Source organism: Eleutherodactylus coqui, chromosome 6 (genome assembly GCF_035609145.1).
Source record: "Eleutherodactylus coqui strain aEleCoq1 chromosome 6, aEleCoq1.hap1, whole genome shotgun sequence".
In the NCBI taxonomy this organism is placed as follows: domain Eukaryota; kingdom Metazoa; phylum Chordata; class Amphibia; order Anura; family Eleutherodactylidae; genus Eleutherodactylus; species Eleutherodactylus coqui.
Genome location: NC_089842.1, coordinates 231,468,686 through 231,490,924, shown reverse-complemented (window position 1 = coordinate 231,490,924; position 22,239 = coordinate 231,468,686). Strand labels below are relative to the sequence as shown.

The window sequence follows — 22,239 nt, the reverse complement described above, 5'->3', positions numbered from 1 at the left end:
AGCATTTTGGTGCTCGCTCATCTCTAGTATTAATGTAATTATACTAAAAGTAAAGAATATTTGCATACATTATACTTTGGTAATATATGGAGGCAGTGGATGGCGCGGCTAACCTTTGATCTCCTGCCCCCTTTCTTTACTGTCAAAGTTTAAATGTCCTGCTTTTCCTGTGCATTGTATCTGTCTGTACCCCTCTGAGGGTCTGGTTTATCTGTCCTCTGTATCCCAATGAGGGCCTTTGCTGGACACCTCTAAGGGTGCTGCATGGCTACGAAACATATTGACTGCCGTTTTAGCGTTTATCATCAAGTGTTTTTTACATCTTTGGCTCCTCAGTTGCTGATCTTTGGCCACAGTCCTCAACCACCGTTCGGAGGCCTGGTGTCAAATACCACAACAAAGTACTAGCTAGCCTAGTGATATTTATGCGGGGGGGGGGGGGGGGGGGGTGTCTATCCAGCTTACAATTCTCCCTTTATTAGGCATTACCATACATTAGGGCTTTGTCACCCCCTTTTCACATCTTTGGGATTTGTTCAACTTTGTACTATGTTGTTTTTTTTTTGCCATAGAATCTGGCTGTATATGTGTTTGTCTCTTTACACCTCGTGGGTTTGTTTATTTATCAATAAAATGGTTGTTTTTAGGTTATTCTTTAGGGGGTTTTCTGTGAATTATAATGTATGGCATAACTTTTAGTAATTTTTTCACTGGGGGGAGGGGCAATGGGTAGCAAAGCTATTTCACCATTGTTATGTGGGCTTTATTATAACAGTGTTCACCATGTGGTATAATTATTATCGTAACTTTGTGGCTCACTGTGATTATGCCTAGTGATGAGCAATTAGTGAAATGATCTGTTTGTATCAGAACAACTTTACCAAAAGCAATGTGAATCAGGGCGGCCAATTACGACTCTCATTAAAGCAATTGGTAGTAAAAATTGGGTTCATTAATTTGTCCTCCAGAAGGTTCCCAACGCAGTCATGTTGCATAGGAATACAGCCACACATCTGTGAAACACTGTGTTCCTTCCAAAAAGGGGTAAAAGTAGTGTACAATGGTGTAGGGGTCACTTATAGCACAGGGGTGGCACTGAAAACAAAAGAAGGCCCACACAGGGTCACTTAGATCAAAAATTATACCAAAGGAGACGGCATGTTTGCTACGTAATTTAAATGCAATATGATCAATTTTCAAAGGACAAATTCTGCCAGGTGAACAGATAACCCAAGCACGTCCTTCTCTAAAGAAAAGCTGTATAGCTACACCTGTTTTATGTGCTTTAGAAAATTTTCATTTGCCTAAGGGCAATGGCCCACATTGCTTGGGGTCTGGCCTAAGACTGTTCTCCAGCTGGTCCCACCAGCTATGTAGAATAGCAAGAATTAACACTATGTAGCCTGCTCCCTTGCATCTGGATCTCTATTATCCTCATCCTCTTCTTTTTCTTCCCTCTGATCTTCCTTTATACTTCTGCCATAAGAGTAGAAATGTGTTATAGGAGACACCTCCCTTTCTTGTCCAGAACAAACCTTCCTGCAGTGTTGAGTAAAGGCGCGTTGGCCAGGCATTTGGGAGATTGGTATCCCTTCCTCCTCCAGTGATGATAACACATGATTGTCTCTGAGGCACTGTAGCCTGTCTTTCATCAGGCAGATAACATGGGTGGTCATTGTGATCACAGTAACCATTTTGGTTGCTTCCCCAAAACCAGCTTTTACAGCACAAACATTTTGATCTGCAGCCACACCACATGCATCAAGTGAGCGATCTCCATACAGCACCAGCTTCTCGATTCTGTGCTCATCTGTAAAATGGCTGCTGGTTATACTGTGCCTATGTTACATATGGTTGTGATGCAGTTGTCTAATAAAACTGCTGCCAATATGCAAAATGGAAGACACATTTAGTGACATCATTAAAGGGGTTCTGTCACTAAAAAAGAAAAATGCTATACTTATCTATTCCTCCCCCATCAGTCTACTTACCAAATCTTCACTTCCCTTATCTTCTCCTGTCTCCTGCAGTCCAGGGGGTCACTTCACCTCCAGCTTTCTGATTCTTCTCCTTCCTGTGAGGTTACGTACAATTGGTTGCCAGTCTTCCAATGAACGTTACGTCACAGCTCACAGGTCAGCAGGAGGACTGCCTATCTTCTTCAGAGATTGCTCATGCCAGCTGTCATTGAAATAGATTACAAATCCTTCTTAGGCAGTGAAGCTACAGCACAGGGATGTGACCTTCACTGACCCAGCCGGAAGGAATTTGTGATAAGCAGCCCTCATAACAAGCTGGGCCCAGCCTGCAGTGAGCTGACCTGGGGCACTGGAGAAGCTCAACCAGGAGAAGATGTGATAAGGAGACAGGCAGGGAAGGGATAGGTAAGTTTAGATTTTTTTTTTATGACAAAAAATGGGTTAGACATATCCTATCCAGTTTGGCAAAAACTGGGTCAATTTTACTGCCTGGCCAATTATGACAAGCCTAGATTTATACAGGTTTTATTTTGGCTAATTATCTTTTTAACCATATAAGGCCTTTTTTTGTTTGTGTAGCCCCACGCCACAAGAAGAGAGCATTTTTAATTCTCTATCAACAAAACTTAATGAGGTCTCATTTTTTGTCAGGTGATTTATAGTTTTTACTAATAACATTGAGGTATAAAAAACTTTTGGATTGACTTTCATTCCTATTTTAAAGGAAATGAGATGAATATAAAACACTTTTATTTATTTATGAATGGAATTTACTGTGCTGGATAAATTATCTAATATTTTAGCATCGTTTTTTATTGATGCGGCAATGCAAATTACTTGTAGTTTTTATCAATTTGTTTTCAAATATTCAAAGCGTTATCTAAGGGGAACAAATACAGTATTTTAAAAAAATTTAGCTACTAGAGATGAGCGAACCTACTCGTTTCGAGTAATTACTCGATCGAGCACCGCGATTTTCGAGTACTTCAGTACTCGGGTGCAAAGATTCGGGGGGCACCGGGGGGGGGGGGGAGGCGTGACGGAGCAGGGGGTAGCAGCGGGGAACAGGGGGGAGCCCTTTCTCTCTCCTTCTCCCCCCCCCCCACTACCCGCTGCAACCCCCCACTCACCCACGGGGCCCCCCGAATCTTTTCGCCCGAGTACGGAAGTACTCGAAAATCACGGTACTCGGGCGAAAAAGGGGCGTGGCCGAGTAGGCTCGCTCATCTCTATTAGCTACCACAGTCAGAAATTACTGTCATTTATGGGGTTAAACGATATAAAGAAATGATTAGCTGAGCAAGTGCTCATCCTTTCACTCTTTTCGGTGAAAAAAGACCCTTCAACCATCAGAGAGCAAATATGCTCTCTAATTGAAAAGGTGTGTGTATGCGGGTAACATAAATAAAAAAGTCTATGTTACGCCTCTCCTGGGACAAGGGTGCAAAGGTCACAGCCATTTGAATTAGAATAAGCTCAGTTGTTTATCCAAACTGTAATGTTGTTAACCTGTGGAACACGCTCCATTCAGGGTGCACTTTGGGGCAGTTAAAGAACTTGTCTGGTAGTTTGAAAGAAAAAGCAGCACAAATGATATAATATTTTTAAAAAGTATTCGCCTCTAAAATAGCCTGGATATCCTGCACAGACGCTCCAGTGTTCCCTACAGTTGATTCATAAAATCTACAACATTGATGATGCTATCTGAATGAAAATCTTACATAAGTATCCTTTACATTCAATAGCAGGAGGCCTTTGTTTGGTGCAGTTTCCTCCTATGTCCCGTCTTATACAGTCATATAGGCTGGACTCATTACCAACACAATTGATTTGTTCTCTCCATATTAGTCCAGGTATTCTTGTGCCGTTCAGTAATGTTGGCACTGCTTCTCCACATCTGAGCTGCCTACAGAAGACGGTGGCTGCTTTTAGCTCTTCATCAATCTCACAAACAGATCCCCAAGTATTACCATGTCTTGCTACTAAATAGCCGGAACATTGATGAGGCCCGTTAACTAATCGGTATTCTTTGTGACCTAAAGAATGATAAACCAAAAGTCATTGAACTGTTTAAGATCAAGCAATACCTACATAATGTTGTGCTGTATATAAAAAATACTCCAACCCCACACCCATTTTTTTTTCTTATTTTTGGAATACCAGTAGGTATCTTTGAGTTCCCTGTAATATCCCTGTAATATCAGAATGTAATGAAGGACTTTGGAACTTTGTACTGGTATAAATTTAGTGTTATGAACAAATTGTCTAATTTTGCCCACAGTTTTATAATAGTGTTGTGAGCTAATTAAAAAAATAAATAAATTCTAGCTTCAGAGTCTGGTGTCATTTGTCAGTAAACTACAACACAATGTGGAGACATTATTATCGAATGCAAGTGACTTATTCATAGCATGGTTGGGAACAGACAAATATTTATTATCCCTAAAACAACCCCTATGAAGAAAGGCACCAGGTTCCCAATGTTGGTTCTTGGATGTTGAATCCAACAGAACCTCCCATCTTTGGACATACAAATACACAAAAGAGGAAGGAACTAGTGTCAATTACACTGACCCCTAATCACAATATAGTGATAAAGCCAATAACATAGTAACATAATATGTAAGGCCGAATGAAGACAATGTTCATCTAGTTCAGCCTGTTTATCCTCCTATGTTGTTGATCCAGAGGAAGGCAAAAAACCCCGAGAGGAGGGGCGGAGCCTGACCGCTGTTATGAATAGCCACCTGAGTGCAGAGCTCCGTTGGCACGACACCCACAGCGGACCTTCAGCTGCTTCTTAAGGCTCTAAAATGAAGAGAATCGGGAGGGAGAGAGGATCGGAACCTGCAGGGATCCCGAGGACGAACAGGGGACAGGCTGACATGCAGCGGGACCTGAAGGAAAAGAGCTCCCACGCGCCGCTGTTCCCCTCCAAGATGGCGCCGGCTCAGTCCTCTGCTGCATATCACAGTAAGGAGGGGGAGGAGGAGGCTCTGTCTGATGGTGAAGACAGCGAGACAGTATCCAGGGGGTTTATGAATGACCCAATAATGAAAGCCCTCCACCCCATATTGTCTGAATTAGCAGAAAATAAGGAAGATATCAGGCATATGGGGATGCGGGTAGAAGATCTGGAATCCTCTGCAGCATCCTTAACGACCCATGCTACAGAAATGGTGCAGGTCTTGCAGGAGCAACACAACCACTTAACTATAGAGCCCTGATAATGCAGGAGGATCTGGAGAACAGAAACAGGCAGTGCAATGTCCGTATCAAAGGACTGCCAGAATCATGGGCTGTGGACTGTTCACCAAAGGTAGCCAGGGAAATATTCTCACTTATATTGGGCTCCGAAAGAGCCTCCTCCATTACCATCGAGCGGATACATAGGGCCCTTAGGCCTCCTCTGGCGAACTCAGAATCACCTAGAGATGTGATTTGCAAGTTACTCTCTTTCCAAGACGCATTCACCGTGTTAAGAGCCGCCAGGAACCGCAGAGACCTACAATACGCAGACGCCCCTCTCCAGATCTTCCAGGACCTTGCCCCGACTACCCTAAACAAACACCAGCTTCTCCGTCCTCTTCTGGATGCCTTAAGGGAGAGAGGAATTAAATATGCCTGGCTGTTTCCGCTTGGCCTGGGTATCTTGCACAAGGGCCAAAGAATGAACATCCGGGCCCCTGAGGACCTGCAGGCATGCTGGCAGTTCCTGGAACTAGAGCCTATAGATTTGCCTTGCTGGCTCCCACTCCCACAATTACTGAAATTTCCCAAGCTGCTACCCCCAACTGAATGGAGCACAGCAGGAAATTCAAAATCGCCTAGGGTAAGAAGAAAAAGAGCAGAGAAACTACCACAGGGGTCGAATGAAGAAATCAGAGCCGGACCCTTATTATCTCCTCTGAGGACCCTCCGCAGAAATTGCGTTGTGTTGTGCGAGGGCCACCGCCCATCCAAGCTAAGATCGGGTGACTGTTTCCTGGACTGTGCGCTCGCCAAACGGGATTCTGGCACTAACCCCGAGATGACTATGGCCTCGGCCCCACCCACCTGGGCCACAGTTTCTTGCACTACTTTATCGTTTTTGTGTTCTCTCTCTCTCCCTAAACCAACTTTATAACATTGCCTTACTCTGTTTTATTTAGGTCCTAATGGTGTCTTTCAGGGCAGGCTTTTGTGTATTTTGGGTTCTCTGCCTGGTTCGCTTTTGTGCTCCAGCTGCCCCACCTGAGTGGGTTTACCCCTTCTACACGACACCCCCCACTGACTGTCTTAGGACTTTTTGGTCTTTTTATAACCAAGTTTTTATCTATAGCCGTCTACCCCTACCCTCGTGTATCCCACCTTCAACTCGTGTGTTTTTTCCCACTCCCCCCTGAAAGCAATCCCTACTGCTACTTGGAGCCAGAACGCCTCATCTAAAGCTTTAGACTTCTCTCTCCTCAGGTTAACCTTGTGATTTGGTCCACCTTTTTCGATACGACCTAACATGGGGGACCGCCTCCGCCTCACTTCCTTCAACGTAAGGGGCTTAAATTCACCCTTCAAGAGACACAATGTGGCGCAACTTCTAAGAAAATATCGATCCGAAATTGTTATCCTACATGAAACGCATTTCAAGAGGGGTAAGTGTCTTTCTCTGCCGGGCAAACAGTATTCTCAGGGATTCCACAACCCCCACTTGACATCGGCTTCTAAAGGGGTCTCAATCCTCTTTCATAGTTCCATTACATTTAACTGTGAGGCCCAGATTTCTGATGGGGAAGGTAGAGCCCTCTTTTTAAGGCGTCATATCAATAACTTTAAGATCACGCTAGCTAATTTGTACTCCCCCAATTCTAACCAAGTGGCCTGGCTGGTCGGGCAGTTGGAGACACTTAAAGGGGTTGTCCCGCGCCGAAACTGTTTTTTTTTCCAACCCCCTCCGTTCGGCGCGAGACAACCCCGATGCAGGGGTTAAAAAAGAACACCGGACAGCGCTTACCTGAATCCCCGCGCTCCGGTGACTTCTTACTTACCTGCTGAAGATGGCCGCCGGGATCTTCTCTCTCGGTGGACCGCAGGGCTTCAGTGCGGTCCATTGCCGATTCCAGCCTCCTGATTGGCTGGAATCGGCACGTGACGGGGCGGAGCTACACGGAGCTACACGGAGCCCCATTGAGAAGATAAGAAGACCCGGACTGCGCAAGCGCGTCTAATTTGGCCATTAGACCGCGAAAATTAGACGGCAACCATGGAGACGAGGACGCCAGCAACGGAACAGGTAAGTGAATAACTTTTGATAACTTCTGTATGGCTCATAATTAATGCACAATGTACATTACAAAGTGCATTAATATGGCCATACAGAAGTGTATAGACCCACTTGCTTTCGTGGGGCAACCCCTTTAAAGAGTTTGCGGACGGCCCCATCATTATAGGGGGCGATTTTAATCTCACAATGACTCCCCTGTTGGACTCGTCAGTAGGACGCTCCCAGGTCTCCCAGACTAAACTGAGGAAACTTATTCACAGCTTATCAGAGTTGGGATTGGTGGATGCCAACTTTCCCCCACAGTTAAAGATTACACATACTTCTCCCAGGTCCACACATCGCTTCAGAGGCTAGACTATATTTTCATTTTTTCTACTCCCTATCCTCCTTATCCAAACTCAAACATTGCTGCCACTACCGTATCGGATCACACTACACTACACGTAGACCTACTTCCTTTATGTAACGTCCACCGAGAATGGAGATGGCGGCTCAGTGCCTCACTCCTAGACTCTGCAGAGGACAAGTCCTCCCTCTCCAAACTTCTAGAAGAATTCTTTATTCTTAACATGAATAGAGACCAAACAGTGCCCCTAGTCTGGGAGGCACATAAGGCCTTCATAAGAGGCATTTTGATTGCGCTCGGCTCTAGGAAGAAAAAAATACAACAAAAGGATATAGAGGATCGCCTGAAACAAATTGCCAAACTAGAATATGTCACCAAGCTTTCCACTACCAAAGAAAACCTTTCCAAACTGACCGCTCTTAGACAAGAACTAAAACTCTGCCTTGAGTCGAGATTTAATAACAAATGCCTCCACCTTAAACACATGGTCTTTGCCCAGGGGAACCATGGCAGTAAATACATGTCTGCAATGATCAAGAAGGCCCATTCTAAGAACCATATCAACTCAATTAAAACCCAGTCAGGTTTGCAGGTCTCGTCCACCCCAGGCATAGCTATCGAATTTCAGAAATTTTACTCCCAGCTGTATAATCTTCGCCCGTGGCCGCCCCAAGACGATATTAGCAACACCAGAAAGCAAATTAACAACTTTCTAGAAAATCTACAGTTACCCGGGCAGGACGAGAAGGCGGCAAACTCACTACTGGTTCCGTTAACGGAATCGAAGGTTGAGAAAACATTATACTCCTCCCCCCCTGGAAAAAGCCAGAGCCCAGATGGCCTCCCACTTATCTATATATATAAAGACGAAAGCCCTCACTGACTCACTCACTCACTGATTCACTGACTGACTCACTGACTCGCCACTAATTCTCCAACTTTCCGCTGTCGTAGAAACATGAATTTGGCACAAGCATAGATTATGTCCGAAATAGGAAAAGTAAATGGGTCCCAACTCAATTATTCAATTCTAGCACAAAAGAATTAGCATCCAAATTATACGTACGTAATCTAATTCTCTCACTTCCCGATGTCATAGAAATTGAAAATTTGGCATGAGCATTGATTATGTCATAAATAAGAAAAGTTCATGGGTCTCAACTCGATTATTCAATTTTAGCGCAAAAGACTTAGCATCCAAATTTTACGTACATAATCTAATTCTCTCACTTCCCAATGTCATAGAAATTTGAAAATTGGCAGAAGCATTGATTATGTCATAAATAGGAAATTTAAAGGGGTCCCAACTCGATTATTCAATTCTAAGCGCAAAAGAATTAGCGTCCAAATTTTAGGTACAAAATCTAATTCTCTCACTTCCCGATGTCGTAGAAACATAAAATCTGGCATGAGCATTAAATATGTCATCAATAGGAAAAGCTAATGGGTCCCAACTCGATTATTCAATTCTAAGCACTAAAGAATTAGCGTCCAGATTTTACATACGGAATCTAATTCTCTCACTTAAAGTATTAGCGTGTTCGAGATGCTCGTTACTCGTAACGAGCACCACGCGATGTTCGGGTTACTTTCACTTTCATCTCTGAGACGTTAGCGCGCTTTTCTGGCCAATTGAAAGACAGGGAAGGCATTACAACTTCCCCCTGCGACGTTCAAGCCCTATACCACCCCCCTGCAGTGAGTGGCTGGCGAGATCAGGTGTCACCCGAGTATAAAAATCGGCCCCTCCGGCGGCTCGCCACAGATGCGTTGTGACATAGCTGAGGGAAAGTGCTATCATGTTGGAGCTGCTGTAGGGAGAGTGTTAGGAGTTACTGTAGGCTTCAAGAACCCCAACGGTCCTTCTTAGGGCCACATCTAACCGTGTGCAGTAGTGTGGAGGCTGCTTTTTGCAGTGTTGCACTTTTTTTTTTTTTGGTATATCGGCCATGCAGAGCATTGCGCCCTGCAGTAATACTCCAGGGACAGAAGTGCTTAGGCAGGGAGAGCGTTAGGAGTTATTGTAGGCTTCAAGAACCCCAACGGTCCTTCTTAGGGCCACATCTAACCGTGTGCAGTAGTGTGGAGGCTGCTTTTTGCAGTGTTGCACTTTTTTTTTTTTTGGTATATCGGCCGTGCAGAGCATTGCGCTCTGCAGTAATACTCCAGGGACAGAAGTGTGGAGGCAGGGACAGAAGACATATATTATTGATTGAATATACGCAGTGGGCCTTTTCTAAAAAATATTGGGCAAAAAATCTATTTGGCCTGCCTGTCACTGTGCTCAGTGTTCTGGGTCCGTGTGTGCTGGGTGTAGTAGTTCTACAAAATCACACGCAGCCAGCTAAGTGTTACAGCAGGCTTGCGCCAAATTATTTCCTGGCTCTGAAATCACCGCTCTGTTGCAGTTAATAACAGTGCAACACTCTGCAGTTCTGTGACAGACTCCAGGGACAGAAGACATATTATTGATTGAATATACGCAGTGGGCCTTTTCTAAATAATATTGGGCAAAAAATCTATTTGGCCTGCCTGTCACTGTGCTCAGTGTTCTGGGTCCGTGTGTGCTGGGTGTAGTAGTTCTACAAAATCATACGCAGCCAGCTAAGTGTTACAGCAGGCTTGCGCCAAATTATTTCCTGGCTCTGAAATCACCGCTCTGTTGCAGTTAATAACAGTGCAACACTCTGCAGTTCTGTGACACACTCCAGGGACAGAATTGTGGAGGCAGGGACAGAAGACATATATTATTGATTGAATATACGCAGTGGGCCTTTTCTAAAAAATATTGGGCAAAAAATCTATTTGGCCTGCCTGTCACTGTGCTCAGTGTTCTGGGTCCGTGTGTGCTGGGTGTAGTAGTTCTACAAAATCATACGCAGCCAGCTAAGTGTTACAGCAGGCTTGCGCCAAATTATTTCCTGGCGTTCCGTAAGCGAACTCAGCCTCCAACCACAGGCCAATAAGCGGCACATTTAATTACAGCGTTCTGTTTCTGCATTACTGGTAATACAGCATGCTGAGGGGTAGGGGTAGGCCTAGAGGACGTGCGCGCGGCCGAGGACGCGGAGGCCCTAGTCCGGGTGTGGGCACAGGCCGAGCTCCTGATCCAGGTGTATCGCAGCCGACTGCTGCGGGATTAGGAGAGAGGCACGTTTCTGGCGTCCCCACATTCATAGCACATTTAATGGGTCCACGCGGTAGACCTTTATTAGAAAATGAGCAGTGTGAGCAGGTCCTGTCGTGGATGGCAGAAAGTGCTTCCAGCAACCTATCGTCCACCCACAGTTCTGCGCCGTCCACTGCTGCAACTCAGAATCCTCTGGCTGCTGCTCCTCCTTCCTCCCAGCCTCCTCACTCCATGAAAATGAGACATTCTGAGGAGCGGGCAGACTCCCAGGAACTGTTCTCGGGCCCCTGATCAGATTGGGCAGCAGTGGTTCCTCTTTCACCAGAGGAGTTTATCGTGACTGATGCCCAACCATTGCAAAGTTCCCAGGGTCCGGGGGATGAGGCTGGGGACTTCCGGCAACTGTCTCAAGACCTTTCAGTGGGTGAGGAGGCCGATGACGATGAGACACAGTTGTCTATCAGCGAGGTAGTAGTAAGGGCATTAAGTCCGAGGGAGGAGCGCACAGAGGATTCTGAGGAAGAGCAGCAGGACAATGAGGTGACTGACCCCACCTGGTTTGCTACGCCTACTGAGGACAGGTCTTCAGAGGGGGAGGCAAGGGCAGCAGCAGGGCAGGTTGCAAGAGGCAGTGCGGTGTCCAGGGGTAGAGGCAGGGCCAGACCGAATAATCCACCAACTGTTTCCCAAAGCGCCCCCTCGCGCCATGCCACCCTGCAGAGGCCGAGGTGCTCAAAGGTCTGGCAGTTTTTCACTGAGAGTGCAGACGACCGACGAACAGTGGTGTGCAACCTTTGTCGCGCCAAGATCAGCCGGGGAGCCACCACCACCAGCCTCACCACCACCAGCATGCGCAGACATATGATGGCCAAGTACCCCACAAGGTGGGACGAAGGCCGTTCACCGCCTCCGGTTTGCACCGCTGCCTCTCCCCCTGTGCCCCAACCTGCCACTGAGATCCAACCCCGCTCTAAGGACACAGGCACTACCGTCTCCTGGCCTGAACCCACACCATCACCTCCACTGTCCTCGACCCCATCCACCAATGTCTCTCAGCGCACCGTCCAGCCGTCGCTAGCGCAAGTGTTTGAGCGCAAGCGCAAGTACGCCGCCACGCACCCGCACGCTCAAGCGTTAAACGTGCACGTAGCCAAATTTATCAGCCTGGAGATGCTGCCGTATAGGGTTGTGGAAACGGAGTCCTTCAAAAGTATGATGGCGGCGGCGGCCCCACGCTACTCAGTTCCCTGTTGCCACTATTTTTCCCGATGTGCCGTCCCAGCCCTGCACGACCACGTCTCCCGCAACATTGTACGCGCCCTCACCAACGCGGTTACTGCCAAGGTCCATTTAACAACGGACACGTGGACAAGCACAGGCGGGCAGGGCCACTATATCTCCCTGACGGCACATTGGCTGAATTTAGTGGAGGCTGGGACAGAGTCAGAGCCTGGAACCGCTCACGTCCTATCCACCCCCAGAATTGCGGGCCAAAGCTCGGTGGTGGTATCTGCAGCGGTGTATGCTTCCTCCACTAAACCACCCTCCTCCTCCTCCTCCTCCTCCTCCAACGCAACCTCTGTCTCGCAATCAAGATGTGTCAGCAGCTGCAGCACGTCACCAGCAGTCGGTGTCGCGCAGCGTGGCAGCACAGCGGTGGGCAAGTGTCAGCAGGCCGTGCTGAAACTACTCAGCTTAGGAGATAAGAGGCACACGGCCCACGAACTGCTGCAGGGTCTGACAGAGCAGACCGACCACTGGCTTGCGCCACTGAGCCTCCAACCGGGCATTGTCGTGTGTGACAACGGCCGTAACCTGGTGGCGGCTCTGCAGCTCGGCAGCCTCACGCACGTGCCATGCCTGGCCCACGTCTTTAATTTGGTGGTTCAGCGCTTTCTGAAAAGCTACCCACACTTGTCAGACCTGCTCGGAAAGGTGCGCCGGCTCTGCGCACATTTCCACAAGTCCCACACGGACGCTGCCACCCTGCGCACCCTGCAACATCGGTTTCATCTGCCAGTGCAACGACTGCTGTGCGACGTGCCCACACGGTGGAACTCTACGCTCCACATGTTGGCCAGGCTCTATGAGCAGCGTAGAGCTATAGTGGAATACCAACTCCAACATGGGCGGCGCAGTGGGAGTCAGCCTCCTCAATTATTTACAGAAGAGTGGGCCTGGATGGCAGACATCTGCCAGGTCCTTGGAAAGTTTGAGGAGTTTACCAATGTGTTGAGCGGCGATGCTGCAATCATTAGCGTCACCATTCCTCTGCTATGCCTCTTGAGAAGTTCCCTGCAAAGCATAAAGGCAGACGCTTTGCGCTCGGAAACAGAGCCGGGGGAAGACAGTATGTCGCTGGATAGTCAGAGCACCGTCCTGTCTATATCTCAGCGCGATGAGGAGGAGGAGGAGGAGGAAGATAAGGAGGAGGGGGAAGACACAGCTTGGCCCACTGGTGAGGGTAGACATGCTGCTGGCCTGTCATCCTTTCAGCGTGTATGGCCTGAGGAGGAGGAGGATCCTGAAAGTGATCTTCCTAGTGAGGACAGTCATGTCTTGCGTACAGGTACCCTGGCACACATGGCTGACTGCATGGTAGGATGCCTTTCTCGTGACCCTCGCGTTACACGCATTCTGGCCACTACAGATTACTGGGTGTACACACTGCTCGACCCACGGCATAAGGAGAACCTTTCCACTCTCATACCCGAAGAGGAAAGGGGTTCGAGAGTGTTGCTATACCACAGGACCCTGGCGGACAAACTGATGGTAAAATTCCCATACGACAGTGCTAGTGGCCGAAGGCGCAGTTCCGAGGGCCAGGTAGCAGGGGAGGCGCGGAGATCAGGCAGCATGTACAGCACAGGCAGGGCAACACTCTTTAAGGCCCTTGACTGCTTTATGGCTCCCCAGCAAGACTGTGTCACTGCTCCCCAGTCACGGCTGAGTTGGCTGAAGCACTGTAAAAGGATGGTGAGGGAGTACGTAGCCGATCGCACGACCGTCCTCCGTGATGCCTCTGCCCCCTACAACTACTGGGTGTCGAAGCTGGACACGTGGCCTGAACTCGCGCTGTATGCCCTGGAGGTGCTTGCTTGTCCTGCGGCTAGCGTCTTGTCAGAGAGGGTGTTTAGTGCGGCTGGGGGAATCATCACAGATAAGCGTACCTGTCAACCGACAGTGCCGACAGGCTAACACTCATCAAGATGAACAAAGCCTGAATTTCCCCAGACTTCTCTTCTTCACCAGCGGACAGCAGCGATACCTAAGCAATACGTAGGCTGCACCCGCGGATGGAAGCATCGTTCTGTATCCCCATCAAAAACGGGGACCTTTTCACTTCATCAATCTGTGTATTATATTCATCCTCCTCCTCCTGCTCCTCCTCCTGAAACCTCACATAATCACGCCGAACGGGCAATTTTTCTTAGGCCCACAAGGCTCAGTCATATAATTTTTCTAAACAATTTTTATACGTTTCAATGCTCATTAAAGCGTTGAAACTTTCACCTCAACCAATTTTTATTTCAACTGGGCTGCCTCCTGGCCTAGTTACCAATTAAGCCACATTAACCAAAGCGATTAATGGGTTTCACCTGCCCTCTTGGTTGGGCATGGGCAATTTTTCAGAGGTACATTAGTACTGTTGATACACCAATTTTTGTGGGCCCTCGCCTACAGTGTAATCAAATTAATTTTTAGCCCACCTGCATTACAGCTGACATTACATCAGCTGTGTTGGGCACTGCAATGGGATGTATTTATTTACTGCCGGTGGCTTCCTGGCACCCACCCATGCTGTGGGTCCACAGGGAGTTGTAACTGCATGTGTCCACTTCTAAAGAACCCCAGTCTGACTGGGGCATGCAGTGTGGGCCGAAGCCCACCTGCATTAAACATGACATTATTACCTCAGCTGTGATGGGCAATGCAATGGGATATTTTTATGTACCGCCGGTGGGTTCCAGGGAGCCACCCATGCTGTGGGTCCACACGGAGTTGTAACTACATGTGTCCACTTCTAAAGAACCCCAGTCTGACTGGGGCATGCAGTGTGGGCCGAAGCCAACCTGCATTTCATCTGACATTAGCTCTGCTGACCAGGGCACTGCAATGGGAAACATTTATGTACAGCGGGTGGGTTCCAGGGAGCCACCCATGCTGTGGGTGCACACGGAATTCCCATTGCGGAGTTGGGGATTCCCAGTTGTACCTGCCTGTGACTATTTATAAAAAAACGCGGTCTGACTGGGGCATGCAGACACCTTGACAGAATGAATAGTGTGTGGCACATAGGTTCCCCATTGCTATGCCCACGTGTGCAGCTCCAGATGGAGGTGGCACAGGATTGGATTTCTCATTGCTTCTGTACAGCATTGTGGTCTATCGCCCCGCCCCTTTTAAAGAGGGTCGCTGCCTAGCCGTGCCAAGCCTCTGCAGTGTGTGCCTGCGGTTCCTCCTCATGGCAGACGCACTTATAAATAGACATGAGGGTGGCGTGGCATGAGGGCAGCTGAAGGCTGGGCAGGGACAGTTTGGTGTGCGCTGTGGACACTGGGTCGTGGGGGCGGTGGTTGGTCAGCAAAAGAATGAGCGTCCAAATTTTACGAACGGAATCTAATTTTCTCACTTCCCAATGTCATAGAAACTTGAAATTTGGCACGAGCATTGATTATGTCAAAAATAGAATAAGTTAATGGATCCCAACTCAATTATTCAATTCTAAGCACCAAAGAATTAGCGTCCAAATTTTACATACGGAATCTAATTTTCTCACTTCCCAATGTCATAGAAACTTGAAATTTGGCACGAGCATTGATTATGTCAAAAATAGGAAAAATTAATTGGTCCCAACTCGATTATTTACTTCTAAGCGCAAAAGAATTAGCGTCCAAATTTTATATACTGAATCTAATTTTTTCACTTCCCAATGTCATAGAAACTTGAAATTTGGCACGAGCATTGCTTATGTCAAAAATAGGAAAAGCTAATGGGTCCCAACTCGATTTTTCAATTCTAAGCGCAAAAGAATTAGCGTCCAAATTTTACGTACAGAATCTAATTCTCTCACTTCCTGATGTCATTTATATATATATAAAGAGGAATGTATGTCTGTCTGTCCTTTTTGCGCTACTACATTATTCATCTAATCGCCATGAAACTTTGAAAAGTTGTTGAGTACACTCCTGGGAAGATTACTGGCATAGTGCATCTATCCTACGATAGGTGGCGCGCGTGCGAGCGAGCATCGTCGATAGTTATGCCCCCCAGACAAAGATCGTTTGATTTCTATCTCAAGCACAAAAGCAAAAGGCATTGCGAGCAACGGGATGCGTGTTCAACTACAAAATGATGCATCCTCCGAACGTTTCGCAAGACAATTGCTGGATATTGAGAATGCTGAGTTAAAATGAAAGCTATGCTGTGATTGGTTGCAATTTCTTATACTGCTGAGGTAAAATGAAAGCTGTGCTGTGATTGGTTGCAATTTCAAATACTGCTGAGGTAAAATGAAAGCTGTGCTGTGATTGGTTGCTATTTCTTATACTGCTGAGGTAAAATGAAAGCTGTGCTGTGATTGGTTGCTATATATTATACCGCTGAGGTAACATGAAAGCTGTGCTGTGATTGGTTGCTATATATTATACTGCTGAGGTAACATGAAAGCTGCTGTGCTTGGTTGTTATATATTATACCGCTGAGGTAACTTGAAAGTTGCGCTGTGATTGGTTGTTATCTAGATATATAAAAACAAATGCATGTATGTATGTCTGTCTTCGCCGCAACGCGCGACGGGTAAGCTAGTCTATTATAAAACCTTCCGGTCTCCATTAGTATCCCGCCTAACCAAAGTTTTTAATACCCTCCTCCAGGGTGGCGAACTTCCAAAACAGGCCCAAGAAGCGCACATCACCCTTATCCATAAGGATAATAAAGATCCGGAGTTGTGTGGCAGCTATAGGCCCATCTCTCTAATTAATCTAGATATAAAACTCTGGGCCAAACCTCTCGCGAAACGAATAAAAACTTGAATTCCAAATTTGATTAACAGGGAACAGGCAGGCTTTGTAAGAGGCAGAGAAGGAAGAGATAATTGTATACGCATCCTCCACTTAATGTACCAAACCCAATCGAAAGGATTACCTATGGCCTTAGTAAGCACAGATGCTGAAAAGGCATTCGACAGGGTCGACTGGCTATACATGAACTCTGTATTCCTTCACTACAACTTTCCTTCCCCATTTGTCACAGCTATCTTTTCACTATACTCGGAACCCTGCGCCAGACTGAAAATCAATAATACCCTGTCACCGCCTTTCGATATAAAGAATGGCACACACCAGGGCTGCCCTCTCTCTCCCACCCACTTTATTCTAGCCTTAGAACCCCTGCTTCAGAGTATTAGGTTGGATCAGGAGATATGGGGCCTTTCAGTTGGGAGACATGAACTGTCGACAGCGGCATTTGCGGATGACATCATATTTCTTATTACCAACCCAGAGAAGGGCCTTCCCAAACTCACTTGCAGCTTGGAACAATTTGGGACCCTGTCCAATTTTAAAATTTATTTCAACAAATCAACAGTGTTAAACGTCTCTATCCCCACTACACGATGTAAAAACCTGATGACGGGATCCCCGTTCTCCTGGTTCAACTCAGCAATTGATTTTCTTGGGGTGAAACTCACCAAGAAAAACAGAGATATGTACCTCTCCAACTTTCCACCACTCATTGCTAAAATGAAGACCCTCTTAAAGAGCTATGACCATCCATATATCTCGTGGTTCGGGAGGAAAAACATACTAAAATCCTATATTTTCCCAATAATCCTGTATCAGATCCGAACCCTTCCAATCTATCTCCCACCTATTTTCTTCCACATCCTTCACTCACTATTCACTAAATTCATATGGAGGCTAAAAAGATCAAGGCTGGCATATAGCCTTATGATAAGAAGGAGAGAGGAAGGGGGGAATTGGCCTACCTTGCATCCACAACTTCTACTTAGCATCTCACCTCAGCTATTGGTTGGAGCTGACCACTCCTATGAGAGGCCCACTACTGCTTCACTTAGTCAGTGAGACATACAGAGATACCTTGGTGGAGGATCTATGGCTCCCTAGGAAAAATTTCTACAGAAATAAGCATTTCAACCCCCTTGTGCGGGGACCGTGCGAGACTTGGGATCTGTGAAGGGAGACTTTGGCTCCGACGCCCTCCCCGATCTTTCCTTTGCGCGTGCTGCCCAGCCTCATGGGGACTCCTCCAGATCCATGCCTGAGTAAGATCTGGTCTAAATTTAAGAACAGACCCATCAGAGAGCTACAGGCCTTGGCCCATCTGGGCCCGGGCGAAGCCACGCGTTCCCTTCTGCCCGGCCACCCTATGTCATTTCTACATTTAGCACACGTGGGATAAGTAATTGGGGACTTCCTTAGGTCACATCCCTCCACAAGGCCTCTCACTTCATTTGAGAAAGTGGTGGACGAGAACAGACCTAACCACAGGAAAATAGCCTTCCTTTGGAAGCACTTTATCTCACCCTCTTTAACTTCGAAACCCGTATTCAACTCCTCTTGGGAGAAGAAACTACATATTGTTTTATCTCCATCTGACATCCAATTAATCCTGAAGTTGGCTTATGGCCTATCCCCATGCATTCTCTCACAGGAGGCCCATTACAAACTACATGTTAGATGGTATAGGACACCGCAGTGGCTCTCTGACCACAAACTAACTGTATGTGATAAATGCTGGAGATGTGGGACGGGTACAGGCTCATATTTACACATTTGGTGGGAATATCAGATCCTGACCCCCTTCTGGCGCGAAGTGGAGATGACTCTCTGGAAGCTAGCTCGTAATTTTACACTATCCCTGGAAATCATTTTTCTATGGAGACCCTCTGGGTGCTTTCACCCTCTAAAGCAGAAATTGTTGGCACATACAATTGACGCAGCAAAGGCACTTATTCCTCCTCTGTGGATGCAAAAACTACCTCCCTCAATATCTCAATGGAGAGCTAGAATAGATTTGTCCTGCAACCTGGAGGAATTTTCTAGCTGGTCTATGATCTTCAGGGACCTAAATACCGTCATACAGTGTTAGGAAGATACCTTGGTGGTGGTCCTCCACAGAAAAATGGATATCGTCCATCTAAACCAGGATAAATGATGTTGCTTAGAACCTGTTCCCTAATAATAGGTACTTATAGGGGCCCTACCCTTCTGTTACCATAGTGTGGGAGGCCAAGACCCTAGTGATATTCAGATGCTGAGCTTCCCCAGACAAGGTTTGGGGGGATATGGGTGGACCAATCAGGCCCTTAACCCCGATGGACTCCTTTATCACTGGTCTTCTTAAGACTGAGATTGATACTCAGAGAAACCCGCACCTTCCCTTTACAGCTGCTGGTGAGTTTGTTTCCCCAAGAGAAAATAATGTAGCTTAATCGCTGGATTTTAGCATCAGCAAATTGCCACTCTCAAAAATGTTAGAAAAGATATCTTGAAATGCCAAAAATAATCAAAGATAAATAGCCAACAGCTCTGATGGTGGATTTTCAGTCAATATAAGTTTTCTTACATTTTTCAGAGTGACAATTTGTTTTAGGCGTCTAGTCAGTGAATTGATAGTTTTACTAAAATAAGCAGCTTCTGCCTCAGTGACGTTGGAATCCAACCAACATAGTTCAGTATATTAGCCAGTAGTAATGCAGAATATGTAAGACTTTGAGGAGTTGCATTACTAGGAGTTGTATGTAACAAGGTGGAGTTCAACAATGTAAAGAAGTAAGCAGAAGCTAGATGTTTGCAGAGTATATTACTAGAGATGAGCGAGCACCAAAATGCTCGGGTGCTCGGTACTCGAGTCGAACTTTCCGCGATGCTCGAGAGCTCGTTTCGAGTAACGAACGTCAGTGAAGTCAATGGAAGACTCGAACATTTTTGTATGGGACCAATGCTCCGCATAGCTGATAACTGAAAGTCATGGAAACACCACAGAAACGGATAGAGAAGGGGAGGGGCACCATGCATAGCTGCATCTGAGGCACCCAGGTACCACTATTAAGCCAAAATGGGGGCAAGAGTCTGGCGTCACCCCCTAACAATTTACTTCAGACAAAGGCACACGCGATGGCACATCTTAGCCAAAGTACCACGCTACCTGCAACCAAGGACAATCACTGCTTGCGGGTGACCCCGCTGCCTCTTCTCCTGGGTTACATTCTGGCATTGCTGTCCAGCCCCCCGCACGACCCTGCGTCCACAGTGCACACAAAATTTTCCCAGCGCAGCGTTCAGCTGCCCCATGCCACATGCTCGCTTAATAGCCACACCACCCTCATGTCTAGTTATAAGTGCGTACTGGATGAGGAGGAACCGGAGGCACACACTGCAGAGGGTTGGCAGGGCCAGGCAGAGACCCTCTTTGAAAATGTGGGTGATAGCCCACAATGCTGTTGAGAATTGATGATAGATTGACGTACCAGCCTCCATCTTGTGTGACCCAAGGTGCCGTGAGTTACATAGCAATGGGAAATCCATGTGTCCCCACACAATTCATTCTGTGTAGGTGTCAGATAGCCATCTGTGCCCTACCTAAGTCATTCACTTATTTGTGCCAGATAGCTAAAACACCGAAATGGGAAATCTTTGTGCACCCAAAGCATAGGCGAGCCCAAGAAACCCAAGGAAAGTATTAAACATGAAGCAATTACAGTGCCCAAACATGGCAGACTTTCACTCCGCCCATGACCTCGGCCTCTGCACAAATCCTTATCAATCATGGGCATAAAGCGGACTCCGATGCTAGTACAGCAGTAAAGGTCTCATTAAATTAGTTGCGGCTGCTTTCATCGCTCCAAAGACTGGATTAACCAGGAAGAAGTTCCACGGGCCAAACCTGGCACAGTTGCATTTCCCCCAGGACATAGGCCTCTGCCCACACCCTCAGCAATCATGGGCATAAAGCGGACTCCGATGCTAGTACAGCTGTGAAGGTCTCATTAAATCAGTTATTGTTTTTTTCATCGCTCCAAAGACAGGATTAACCAGGAAGAAGTTCCACGGGCCAAACCTGGCAAGTTGCATTTCCCCCAGGACATAGGCCTCTGCCCATACCCTCAGCAATCGTGGGCATAAAGCGGACTCCGATGCTAGTACAGCTGTGAAGGTCTCATTAAATCAGTTATTGTTTCTTTCATCGCTCCAAAGACAGGATTAACCAGGAAGAAGTTCCACGGGCCAAACCTGGCACAGTTGCATTTCCCCCAGGACATAGGCCTCTGCCCACACCCTCAGCAATCGTGGGCATAAAGCGGACTCCGATGCTAGTATAGCTGTGAAGGTCTGATTAAATCAGTTATGGTTGCTTTCATCGCTCCAAAGACTGTATTAACCAGGAAGAAGTTCCATGGGCCAAACCTGGCACAGTTGCATTTCCCCCAGGACATAGGCCTCTGCCCACACCCTCAGCAATCGTGGGCATAAAGCGGACTCCGATGCTAGTATAGCTGTAAATGTCTCATTAAATCAGTTATGGTTGCTTTCATCGCTCCAAAGACTGGATTAACCAGGAAGAAGTTCCATGGGCCAAACCTGGCATAGTTGCATTTTCCCCACATAGGCCTCTGCCCACACCCTCAGCAATCGTGGGCATAAAGTGGACTCCAATGCTAGTACAGCAGCTTGTTTGGCCCAAACCAGGGTCTCAGATACCTGTGGTAACACGAGAGAAAATACACGTTGCCCATTGCTGATCCCCTGACCCCAAGCAGGAGGAGGAGGTGGCATTACAAGGCCAAGAAACCATGACCAGGACCCGCTATAGTCTGTGTGGGAAGTATGTGAGCGAGCCCTGGATTAGGCTCGGTTCCAGCCTCCACCTTGTGTGACCCAAGGTGCCGTGAGTTACATAGCAATGGGGAATCCATGTGTCCACACACTATTCATTCTGTGTAGGTGTCAGATAGCTCAATTGACACCACAAGGGGAAAGCCATCTGCACTCTGCACCCTGCCACAGTCAGTCAGTGTATTTGTGCCAGACATGTAAAACACCGCTAAGGGAAGTCTTTGTGCATCCACAGCATAGTCGAGCCAAAGGAACTCAAGGAAAGTAATAAACATGAAGAAATTACAGTGCCCAAACATGGCAGACTTTCACTCCACCGAGGACCTCGGCCTCTGCACACACCCTCAGCAATCGTGGGCATAAAGCGGACTCCAATGCTAGTACAGCAGTGAACGTCTCATTAATGCAGTAACGCTCCTCTTCTTTGGCCCAAACCAGTGTCTCAGATAACTTTGGTAACACGGGAGAAAATACATGTTGCCCAGTGCTGATCTCATGACAGCAAGCAGGAGGAGGAGGTGGCCTTGCAAGGCCAAGAAACCATGACCAGGACCCACTATAGTCTGTGTGGGAAGCACGTGACGGGTCCAGGGTCCGACTCGGTCCCAGCCTCCTCCTTTTGTGACCCAAGGTGCCTGAGTTACATAGCAATGGGAAATCCATGT

The 22,239-nt window shown here is 47.1% G+C and overlaps 1 protein-coding gene across 1 annotated transcript in view; it reads right to left on the bottom strand.

Moving 5' to 3' along the window:
• LOC136571866 (scavenger receptor cysteine-rich type 1 protein M130-like) overlaps nucleotides 1–22,239 on the bottom strand; it is a 116,139-nt gene that overhangs the window by 8,400 nt on the left and 85,500 nt on the right. Inside the window, exon 5 of the mRNA XM_066572484.1 lies at nucleotides 3,701–4,015. Coding sequence (XP_066428581.1) covers nucleotides 3,701–4,015 — 315 coding nt within the window. The remainder of the gene's footprint in view (nucleotides 1–3,700; nucleotides 4,016–22,239) is intronic.